The sequence below is a fragment of the Malaclemys terrapin genome, chromosome 2 (genome assembly GCF_027887155.1).
Source record: "Malaclemys terrapin pileata isolate rMalTer1 chromosome 2, rMalTer1.hap1, whole genome shotgun sequence".
Lineage (NCBI taxonomy): Eukaryota > Metazoa > Chordata > Testudines > Emydidae > Malaclemys > Malaclemys terrapin.
Window position 1 is genome coordinate 35,418,128 of NC_071506.1, and position 12,855 is coordinate 35,430,982.

A 12,855-nucleotide genomic window follows, 5' to 3' on the forward strand; every position below is an offset into this window, starting at 1 on the left:
TCTGTAATCAGCCCGCTGATAAAAGAAAGCTTTCTTAATTGATGGAATAGGGTCAGTGTAATGCATTTTTCAGCATCTCTAAAAGCTGGATAAATGGCACACAGGATGTCTTCAAAGCTATCACAGTAATTTACAAACATGAATTGGTATTTTCTAGTATAAAAATCTTGTTGTTAAACCCTGTGGGTGCTTCATGCTGCTTTCCTGTTCCAGTTATGACTGATAAGTCAACCTATATGTTTGAGAGTCTGAGTGCTTTATACTGTGCTTATTTTCACGAAACAGAAGTGAATATTTACAAGAAAAATTTATTCCTATAAGGCCCAGATAATTGGGAAGATTGTCTAATGGCATGAGCCTATTTCCACCAGGATGTACCAATTAAGGGGATTCCACTGTAATGTGATTAGTAAAAATGTGCCAAACTTGCAAAATATATAGCCTGATTAGGTAAATGACGTAAAAACTGGATGACAATGCAGTCTACTCTGTAAATTATTATAAAGTTTACTCAGTCCCTTTGGACTTAGCAGATTGGGAGCTTCTGCATCTGGACTAATGGAAAGCACCAAGATGGAAAAACTTGACCCCCTGCAGTAAATAGTTAACTACACATTAAGAAGGTGTAAATTCTAACTTCAGTATCGTATCATGAATAAGGGTCAAAAATGTTGGAACTACTAGTTCCAAGAAAGATTAAAAATCACACAGATAAAAATAATTTTAAAAGAGGTTCAAGAAAGTAAGACAGAACATAAAAGCTAAACATGAATGGAGTTACTTATTTTAAATCAATATAACTAAGAAACACAGACACATGCAATACAAAATACAACTGATAAATCTCCAGATACCCAAAAATCCACTATGTTATAAACTTGCCTTTTCTCCCATTAATTGGTGGATTTTGATGTTTTTCCTCATAATCTTTATGACATTAAAAACAGACAATGATGATTAATAATTAAGACTAATGATAACATGAACTATTTAAGCATAGCACACAAGGGGAAAGTGCAAACTATGAAAACACAAATCCATGCACTATGTTTGAACTATCACATGACTGCACAATACATATACACAGACACAACAACAAAAAACAATAATGTAAAATGTGCAACTTAATAAAAATAGCAGGTGTTTATGATCACAAAGGCACAACTACATTGCTCTAATAATTCCACTCTGAAAATAAATAAATGCTATAGGTCAAAGACTACATCCACAGAACAAATTATTTGTGAGATGAGCTTTAACCTGAAAATTGTAACAGATAAACTGTCTTTGACCTACTTAAATTGTAATGTGTGTAATTATACATTTACATCTTTTTAACATTCTTCCTTTAAGGAAGAATTTTGAGAGCCAGGCTGCAAAAGTGTAGACAGCTGAATAAATCCTTTTGAGCTCTGTGTGTTATTATAACTGTAGGAAGCATGTTTTCTGTTATTAGAATAAGCTATCCTAAACATTTTGAGGACACAGGTATTTGGGACAATTTTTAAAAAAATTCTTTACCATTTGCATGTCTATTTGATTTACAAGGGACAGCATCAATTATAAAAGTTTCAAATTTTGTTTTTTTTAGCCTCCAAGCGGGCCTGATTTCCCCTAGCCCTCTTCATACTTGACCTCCCATTTGTATCAACTGAAATTTCTTGCAAGCAGGATCAGGGCCATTGCTTGAAATACATACTTAGGAGCTTTAAAATAACATAATCTTCTGTGCTAATTTTGTTCTTCGCAATCACTTCTCTACTGATCTGTATTTTTTATGGACAACAAAGCAATATGACAACGTCTTTACTTCCGTGCTTGTCAAAAGCACTATGACTAATGTTAGCACAGTTCTTGTTAATTAACCTGGGCTTATTCTGATGATTGGATAGCTATCTCTGCAGCAACACAAGAAAAATATTGCAAAACTATGCATTTAATAAATGGTGAGATTTGTTCTTGGTGACAGAACAGAGGATTTTTATGAAAATGGATCTCTAGAATCCAGATGACAAGATTATAACAATTTTGTAGGTTGAACATTTGGTTGGGAAATGCTTGACAGTGTTCCTGTAAGCATTTAATATAATCCATGATGCACTGTTTTTGTTTGCTTTGGTCTTAAATAAAATGAAATTATTACTGTCTGGCTTTTGCATCTTAATATATTTCCAAGCTAGCTAGAGAAGTTTGCATATGTGCTCATAGGAAAACATATCTAAAGGGGATATGCAGATGTGGTCAGACAGACCTGCCTCAACCTCTGACCCCTGCTCTCCAATATGCTTGTTTTCTTCATCTCCTTCTGCATTCATATAAGCAAAACAGAAAAAAAAGTGAGACAAAAACATGTATACGTTGTTACAAGCTGATCAAATAAACAATAAATGTCAAATAAATAATATACAATTCCTCACTATTTGGCACAAATTTTTTTTTTTTGAGTGAATCAAGGGTGAAATAAATCCTGTGTATGTGGACGCACCTAATTCTAGTAGCACCAAATCCTGTTTTGCTTTTTTATGCATGACTTTCATTTAGTTCAATGACATTTTTGTGCAAGGAAAGAAGGTAGGATGAGGCCCTTAATATTCCTGACCTGGCAGTCTCTGAATTAATTAGTGATGCATAGAAAAGCAGACAATAATTATTGAAGCAGAGAAAAGCAGACACAGCATAAGCTTTAAAGATCTAAAGTAAAAGCATCCACTCTAGTTTTGTTTTGTTTTTTCTTGCAACAATCCTCCAATCAGTGAACAGCTGATTTAAATATGTGGGCAAATCATCAGTAAGAATTTGAAAGTTACCTGCATATGCCCCCAAAGAGCAATGTGAAATAATGCCCCCTCCCCCAAGTTCAGCTATTTGCAAAGGGAAAAAAAAGGAAGATGATGCTCAATTTGTAACTAAACAGCAAGTTAGCTGAATTTCAGAAAACCTAGAATTCAACAAAAACATTAACTCAATTGACTTTTCTTTAGGAACTACAATTAAAATGAAAGTGCTAGCATAAGTATATGTAGATTTTACTGCCATCTGAAAAAGTGCAAAACAGTCAGTAAAGACAACATCAGATAGTATATTATAATAAGATAAACAACATAAAATATAAATCTTATTTGATCTATTTAATGTACCAGTGAATACATATAAAAAAGAACCAGAACTCTTCCTATACAAAATATCTGTGACCATAGTAACTACAGTAGACAGAGAAAAAGCATGTTCAGTTGGACACTTATCCTTTCACAAACCCAAATTTTTGAATGCAATTAGTTTATTTGGTTTGTTTTAAATTATTTTTAACATTACATTTTTTCTGTTACTTATTGACAGTTTCTCGCAAAATTTTAAAAGAAATATTTGTATTTTGCTTCCTCACTGACTGTGATGTTCCTTTTCTAATTCTTTGTTAATGATTGCACTACTACATAGGTTTATTATAATTTTACTTGTAAACGTATTGTGCAACTAACCAGTATACTGAATCCCTAGATATTGGGATTTTCTAGTTTGTACTCACAACTTAAAATTACCGATACCAAGGCATTAATATTAATATTTAGACAATAAGTAGTGTCAGTATAATGGAAATAGATGGGTGCTTAGATTTTTCTCTAGAATTCTACGATAAAGTTATGATATTTCAGATTATTAATAGCACATTGTAGTCAGCAGAAAAACTGATTTAAATGGGAGCAGGATTAGGTCTGCTATGGCTGTGTTAATGGAAATACAAGATCGGTTCCACCAAAAGTTTGCAAAACTGATCTAGAATGTTATTGGTACCCAGGGATACTATACAGGACTCAACTGTGGGCTGTCACAAGCTCCAAGCAAGGGGCATTGCATTGTTGCACTACCACAGGAGCAGACTGGAAGCATATTATAACTGAGCTACTCTCCTCTCTGAGCTTCTGGCAATAATCAAGGTAGCCAGTGCAAGGAAATAAGGTGGTGTAAACTGGGCCACAGTTATGTGCACATTATCCCAGATTAACTCTATGTGGAATGAGAATGTCCACACATGGAGTTAATTAAGAATGGTTAATCAGAAATAACTACATATGTAGACAAGCCCTAAGTGACTTGTCCAAGGAGAGAAGGGTGGCAGAATGGTAGGTAATTAAAGGCTGTATCACAGTTCATATATGCAAGGAAGACAAATTAAAGTTACATGAACAACCTTAACATGTCTTTTTCCTAACTTCTGAGTACTTGACTTTGCAACCATAATGTTCTTTTAAAATTATTTTTCAACCTCATAGGTAATTTCCCTCTTTTCCCCACCCTTATTTTTAAGAGCAACTGAAAAACCAGAAATTCCATCATATGGACCCATATTGATTATCATTGGTCATCAGTAGAGTACACAGCACCTTTAAGTTCATAGCACAGACCTCTATAGACTGAATTAAAGTAGTAAACAACACTACAGGGGAATGCAACACACTCTTTGCCAGTAGTTTATACAACTAATTGATAGCAGAGAAATACTGGGAATCAGGAATTCAGAGTTTAATTCCCAGCCTGGAGTAGAACCTGTAACCCACCCTAAACCCAAAAGAACAAGTGGTTGGGTTGGGTTAGGTGGGAAAACAAATGGACTGTCTCAGGCTTGGGTTGGCTTCCCTCCTTCTGCCTTTGGGGTTGTCACCATATCAGCTGCGTGCCCCGTCCCTGCAGGCCATCGTCACCTTGCTATCCTGTGTGTGCTCTGGAGACAGTGTGCTGGTGAGTCAGAGCATCTCTCCCTCTACAGCAGGCACAGTGCAGCAGGATGTGGCAGACAGGGCACACAGCCACTGTCTCACCCATCTCATGGGTAGGAGGAGGAGAGCTGATCCCATAGGCAGGAGATGGCAGCAGTAGATCTGATTCAGGTTCAGAAGGAAGGCTCAGGATTGGGTCAGAAAACAACCTGACTCTCTTAGGTTGGGTGGGCTTGGGTCTAAGTTGGGTCCAGGTCAGACCTAAAACTTAGGCCCAAGCAGACCTCTACTCTAGAGGATCATAGAATCATAGAAGATTAGGGTTAGAAGAGACCTCAGGAGGAGATCTAGTCCAACCCCCTGTTCAAAGCAGAACCAACACCAACTACATCATCCCAGCCAGAGCTTTGTCAAGCCTGGCCTTAAAAACCTCTAAGGATGGAGATTCCACCACCTCCCTAGGTAACCGATTCTAGTGCTTCACCACCCTCCTAGTGAAATAGTGTTTCCTAATATCCAACCTAGATCTCCCCCACTGCAACTTGAGTCCATTGCTCCTTGTTCTGTCATCTGCTACCACTGAGAACAGCCTAGCTCCATCTTCTTTGGAACCCCCTTTCAGGTAGTTGAAGGCTGCTATCAAATCCCCCCCCACTCTTCTCTTCTGCAGACTAAACAATCCCAGTTCCCTCAGCCTCTCCTTGTAAGTCATGTGTCCCAACCCCCTCATCATTTTTGTTGCCCTCCTCTGGACTCCCTCCAATTTGTCCACATCCTTTCTGTAGTGAGGGGACCAAAACTGGATGCAATACTCCAGGTGTGGCCTCACCACTGCCCAATAGAAGGGAATAATCACTTCCCTCGATCTGCTGGCAATGCTCCTACTAATACAGTCCAATATGCCGTTAGCTTTCTTGGCAACAAGGGCACACTGCTAACTTATATCCAGCTTCTCATTCACTGTAATCCCCAGGTCATTTTCTGCAGAACTGCTGCTTACCCCAGCCTGCAGCGGTATATGGGATTCTTCTGTCCTAAGTGCAGGACTCTGCACTTGTCCTTGTTGAACCTCATCAGATTTCAGCAGTTTGCTGTTCCAGGCCAAAGGGGGCTGCGGGAAGCGGCACAGACCAAGGAATGTGCTGGCCACCACTTCCCGCAGCCCCCATTGGCCTGGAATGGCAAACCACGGCCATTGGGAGCTGCGATCAGCCGAACGTGTGGACACTGCGGGTAAACAAACTGTCCCAGCCTGCCAGCGGATTTCCCTGATGGGCCGCGTGCCAAAGTTGCTGATCCCTGGCCTAAAGCTGTTGCATCTCCCATAGCACGTTCAGTAGAGGATGGGCGTATACTCAGGGCATGTAATGAGCTCATGTTGGGCTGAAAAAAGTTTAAGGCACATGGAACATTCAGACATTTTAGTACCCCTGCTCTAAAGGCTATACTGAACATACGTAAAGGATGATGCTCACAGACTTAGAACTTGGATAAATCTGAGTGGGTTTTCATAAGGACAGAAAAAGGAATTGGCCCTCACACTATCCCTCTGCTAAATTTCAAGTCCCTGCTCTATAGCATGGAGGTATTAGAGCTCTTCAAAGAAACAGTTGGACAGTAGTTTTTGCAAATCAGCCTGAGATGGAGAGCATACATGGAAAATTTCAGCCCCAACACTTAAAGTTTGGTTAAGTTATTAGCAATTGAAAATGGGATCTTACAACAGAAAGTATTATGCAACTTTAACTATAGATGTTGCTACCGGTTCTATTATAATTTCAATGTAGTATAGATCTTAATAAACAATTATTTACAAATTAAAACACAGAAGATTATCAATAATTTATGACTTCTTTGGAGAATAATGAGTGAAGCATCGATCACTTCAAAGCGTTTCAAAATCTTTTGAAGTGGAAAGTCTTATTGCTATAATTGAATGTAGTAGATAGGGCTAAAATATGGGAAGTCAAGAAGTCCGATATTTGAAATAGTTTTAAGAGTAATTTCATGGGGTTTATATTTAAAATATAGACTGCAGGCAGTTACTGAATTTAGCCTTGTTCCAAAGCCAAGTAGAACCAAGACTTGCATTTCAGCAACGTATAAAGTAAAACCTCTTAGTTTCCTCCTGTTAGATTAGCAATAGTTGTAAACATTCACTATTAATAAGCTTTTGATGTCTCCAACCCATTATAAAATTGTAGGAGGTGTATGTTCAGCTCAGTACACACAGTTTTAGCTGTGTAGCTCCACTTAATACTAAAAGGAGTTGTGTAGCTAAAGCCCAGAACAAAATATTGAGAATATTCCTAAAAATTATAAAGAAAGGATCCAACATAAAAAATAAGTGTTTTCTAGTCTGAAAAATACCCTTGAAATATTATATACTTAAAAAGCACACAAACAAACAAACCACCTTCTAGATCCAGACACTTCACTGCAGTACAACACTTTTGTATTGGTTTATCAATACAAAGAGGTCATAAATGTGGCAGATCTAGCCAACTGTGGATTCCCTACTATGCTCTTGAGAATGGACCAGCCCCTGGCTGCCACACGCAGTCACCATAGTTTAAAGCAAGCTTTCAGGCTGTTCCACACTAAAAGCTGAGTTCTCAGCTACAACAAAAGGGGACCTAGATTGGGGAGCTGTGAATAGCTCATTTGTTCCCAGTTAGAATCACAGGACTTTTACTATTTTTCTTCAGACATGTGTAATAAGTGTCTGACCTTGAAATGAGTACAGATCATGCTCTTTTTTAAACCTTTTTCCTTCTAGTACAATACAGAGATGACATGGACTAACTCCTGTTTGTTACCCTTTGATACATTTTTAATTATCTCTTTTGTTACATGAACATCTGAACTTCAACTGGTCAAAGCTAAAATGTTGGATTTTAAAATGCAAGGAAGTTATATAATACAGCATATTCCACATACAGTACTCAATCCTATATTTTACAGTCATTTTCTTTAAACCATGGGAAAGTTTGCCCTCTTTCTAGCCACATTTACATCACTTTTACAGACCAATTCTTCGCATGTGTTAGTACAATGCCTAGCATGAGCATCTGAGCCTGCCTGTGGTCTCTGCGTACTATCGCGCTACTTATAATGATAAATAATAATCTGCAGAATTCCTGACAACTTTCAGTTTTACTTGCTATTGCCTTTAATGCTGTTCTTTTTGCCTCAGTGTTCTACTCAGTTTTGTTAATTATTTATTAATTAAATAACTCTTCCATTGTGGTCAATGTTCCGGGTTCCACTGGTTTTCAGTCTGAGCATCATCAGAATCTTGCATGCTTTTGTTGTTGTTGTAACAACAGCAATATTTTGGGACATGATCCACATACTTAAAATTGTATCTATTTTTTTTTTGTAAAATGCAATCTTCCTTTGCAATAAGCCACACAGAATGACAGCATAGTAATCATAATTTCATTGAATCGCAGTCAGAGGTTACTTACCAGTAACTGCATAAAACGAGTCACAAAATGGAGTTACCTGGCTCCTGAATTACCACATGAAAAAAACTATATAGACTATTGAGACAAAGATTGATAGCTGAAGGTTATGGCAGATAAGCTAGGGTATATAAAAGTAAAATATTTATATTTATTCTACATATTCCCTTTAATTACATTTATACTTTTTCTTCACATATTATAGAAAAATATATATATATATATACAAAATTTAAAATGCCATAGGTCTAGCCATTATGGCCTGAACGTATGATCATACTTCGATTGTATATTAACTCCAATAGCTATGTACTTTACAGTTCTCTGTAACCCAAATCTTCAGAAAAATCTACTTTTTAGATTGATATTCGGTAATAACAAAATACCATTTCATCCTTTGAAACCATCAGTGTAGTGTCTCATATATCAGTACAGCCAACAACTCTAAATTTCTCATAAACGAATATTATAATCTTTAAAAATGTATTTATCATGGTAGTGCCTAGGAGCTGACTGAGTACAGGGCCCCATTGTAGTAAGCCCTGTACAAACTCAGAGTAATAGCCAGTCTCAGCCGCAAAAGCTTACAATCTAAATAGATAACACAGACAAAGGGTTGGGGGAAAGGATAGAACATACAAATATAGTGAACAATGGCACAGATGTCATGTTAGTATATTATCTCCTGGCATAACTAGACTACATTTAACTGTGATATAAGCATTTTCATAACACAAAAGACACTGCAGAAAAGTACACACTAGGGTAATGATCTGGAGAGTCTGATTCCAAAATTGAAACAAACACCATAAACACTAAATAAAAAATCAGTTGAGACAGATATGTATAGACCCTCAGTGACATAAAAAAGGACTGCAATTGATATCTTCTGGTTTGTCATGAAGAAAATTGAGTATCAAAGCTGGCATTAATTCTATGAAATATTTTTCACTTCTATGGGGAGATTAATTTTTAGCAACATTCTTATTGCTTTTTTTTTAAGACTACCTTGATTCAGGGAATTTTTATTTCTCGGTCCAATAGGTGTGACTTAAAATTCAGCAATTGCTTTAGACAACAAAATAATGTTACATGTGTACTTGGAGTGAACACTAATGCCGCAATCCCATAAAGATGTATGTACAGGCTTAACATTAAGCACACTGAGAAGCCCAATTGAAATTAATAGGACTACTGTAGTCCTTAAATTTAAATACACGCCTAAGATCTTGACACTGCAAACAGTAATACATGTATTTAACTTCATGCACATGAGTAGTCTAACTGACTTCAGTAGGACAACTCAGGTAAGTTTGTGCAGGATCAGGGCCTAAATATTTCCTATACTATCTAAGGAATCACATACAGTCTGATTCTGTAAGGTACTTTAGCATGTGTCTAACTTTAAGCACATGAAGTGGTCTCATTTAATGCAATATGACTACTTCTGTGCTTAAAGTTAAGCACATGCTTAATTACTTTGCTCAACTGCGGCCATATTTAGGTAGTTATCTAAAGCAAAATTCTACATTTTTAGGGCTGACCACTGTACAATTTATGAACTACAAATGGGGAAAAATACATGAGTGAATAATTATCACACAAATTCTTCCACTGACCTAATAAAAGTCTATGCAATCAAGCAACATCAATTGCAGTTGGGTTTATTTTTGCTTATACAGCCTCCCAAAAAGCCTTGCAAGCAGAAAACAAACCCTCCTTTATGTACAGACCTTCATAAGGTTCTATCTCCTTGTCTCCATTGTCTAGGGAGAATAAAAATAAAACAAAAAGGGGAACCAAAGAATAGGGGTTAAAAACAATAGCACTTTTACAAAAGGTATAACATACATCTTCATAAGGAGGAAAAAAAGAGTGCATGGGCATTTAGACTGATTTTGCAAAGCACGTCTATATACTATCAATAGAAAAGCTGAAAATATATTTGATGCCAAAAATGTAGTTTTATTCCTATGATTTTGAAGATTCCTGAAAATGTTTTGTCTACTGAACAATGTTTTCATGATGCATTCAAAGGAACAGTATTGACAGTATCCATAAAATATGCATCGCCAAGCATCTTGCTGGTATTTATTTTTGTTGTTAAAGATGATGACCTTTTTCCTGTTCCTTCTGTGTCAAGAGTGATATCTATATTTATGCATGAGCTAATCATCCTTTGTACTTATGAGATTTTTCCTTGACTGTTGCTAGGAGCTTTGTACTACTATTCTACCACACACTGATCCTGATCCTAGAAAGGATGCTACATTCTCAAAACCAGGGAAGACAGCGGGCACTCAGAACCTTTCAGGATTAGACATTTTATGAAACACATTCATTACAGCAGAGTTTTATCAACAAAATGCAAAGCAACTGATATAGGACCTTCTGCTCCTGTTGAAGTCAGTACAAAATGTCCATCGACTTCAATGGGAACAGAATTGAATCAATGCATAGTCCACTTTGGTCTCTGTTTACTGAATTGTTTTGATGATATAGATTAGTTTAATTCAAGTAGCAGTAGATGTTAGACTGACTTTGAAAGAAATGGCGGATGATACAAAACACAAAACTATTGGCAAATACTGGTTCTACACAGGAAAAACTCAAGACCTTTAGGTTCTAATTCCAAAAGAAAGGTAGTAAATAATAACCAATCCCTGCTTCATTTTAGCAATCCACAAACAATTCTGAAGTCACAAAAAAATATCACTTACTTCTTTCCAATGTCCCCTTTGGTGGGAGCTGTGGTAACTGCCTGCCCCTTCTTCCTGCTACTGGAGTACTTGATGGGCTTGTTTGGACTGACCCAGTTCGAGGATGTGACCTACAGAACACACATCAAACAAAACATGCCCTTTAAAAGTCACATTCATCCTTAGATACCTACAGAGGTAATACAATGACTAAGAAAATTTTGGTGAACTTAGGACCTTTGAGGTACTGTAATGGTACTGCTGTCTTTTTTCATAGAAGGACTAGCTGACAATTAAACAGAGAAAACTCTAGCTGAAGAAAAAAGCCAAATAAGGCTAAATATTGAATGTAATATGTTTGTGTAGATGACTGCATATTTTCTGTGTGTATGTATTCATGTATGTGCATGTGTGCTTTTATTATATACACGCATACATACAAAACCATCTAGGGGCCACATGCTAAGATCCTTATTCCATTATATTCAGTTAAGCTTTGGGTTGGACTAAGTAAAAATGAAGTAAAACAGTGAGAAATGACATCAGGAATTGATTCTTGATATAATTAGCTTTCACTATCAGAAAGCTAAGAAATATATTTTATAATCCTAAACTGAGGTGCTGTTTCATTCAACTTCCTACTCGACCAAATTGGCTCCACATATAGTCATACTTTCTTTACTGTAGTTGCACTAAAGAGAGTTTACATAAATTGGCAAAATTCTTCATCAGTAGTAAAATAATGTACTTAAACAGGAACAAAACAGACTATGGCACAGCAAAATGTACTCAGAGAAAACAGTGGTTAATACACAACGTTAGTACAATCCATTTAAAGAAACTTTTTAAAAAAAAAATAGTTTCATTTGATGTTGTTATGATGGCTGTTCCATAAGCGATGTCTGATGAACACAAACAATTTCTCATTCTGAAAGAGAAGAACATGATATTTATGAGGTGCTTTATGTGAGAAATCACCCGGGATTCCTGATAAATGAGAAATCACAAAACAAATGTAGTTAAATACATTAGTAAACAAATTACAATGGCAGCCACACCATTATATCCACAATAGAATATAAATAGTGTGTTGGCACTGACAGGGTTAGTATCTACAGCTACTAGTGATCAGCCAAAGATGGAAGGCGATACCAATTAACTACTGGGAAAATAAAATGTGAGTTGGTGGGGCAAAGGGAATTAGTCTGATTGATTTGATTTGTCTGTTTCACCTCGATAAGGCAGGTGAAGGAGGGGCAGATCTTCCAGTCATTAATGAAGGCATCGACCTCATGAGGTTTGAGTCAGGACGCTCTGTGGATCGGGAGCGGGAGTTGGTCCGCTCTAGCACAGGACGCTGTTCTGTTGATCTGGATCTTTGATATGGCTGTCTATCTGGTGCTTCACAATTCCTGTAATGTTAGTCAAAAAGCAGCTCAGTTGACCTTTAACTGTTCTGTTAGTTATAAAACATGCTGCTTGGTATTGATTTGGAGAAAAATCATTGTTAAATACATTTTGGTAACTTTTCTGAGTTCGCTTCTTGATAACATACAGTATTTATAGATGTATGCAGTCTCTTATCCAAAACTCTGGATAAATGGGCTAAAATGTTTTCTGTGTCTCAATAATGACTTTCCATGCTATAACCTGTTTCCAGGCAATTTCTCAGTAAACACTATTATTTTGTTAACCAACTACATCAGTACACCAAACATTGAAGGAAAAATCGATTTGATTAGAGAATATTAAACCTAGTTGATGTTAATAAGTTGCCTGGTTCTGCATTCTCGCTCATATAAGTAGTTCTTACCAATTACATTAATTTCATTAGCACTACTCATATGAACAAGTGTTCACAGGATAAGGCCCACAGTAAATAGTTACAAGCTATAGCTGATCTAATTACAGTATGTTGATGTCAGCTGTAAGATTTAATTTCAGAAACAAAGGACATCTATTAATATATACGCCATG

At 36.6% G+C, this 12,855-nt stretch overlaps 1 protein-coding gene across 1 annotated transcript in view; it reads right to left on the reverse strand.

Moving 5' to 3' along the window:
• RIMS2 (regulating synaptic membrane exocytosis 2) overlaps positions 1–12,855 on the reverse strand; it is a 788,551-nt gene that overhangs the window by 200,380 nt on the left and 575,316 nt on the right. Inside the window, exons 20-22 of the mRNA XM_054018206.1 lie at positions 12,111–12,290; positions 10,900–11,009; positions 9,913–9,945 (exon numbers count right to left, since the gene is read on the reverse strand). Of these exons, the coding sequence (XP_053874181.1) occupies positions 9,913–9,945; positions 10,900–11,009; positions 12,111–12,290 (323 nt within the window). The remainder of the gene's footprint in view (positions 1–9,912; positions 9,946–10,899; positions 11,010–12,110; positions 12,291–12,855) is intronic.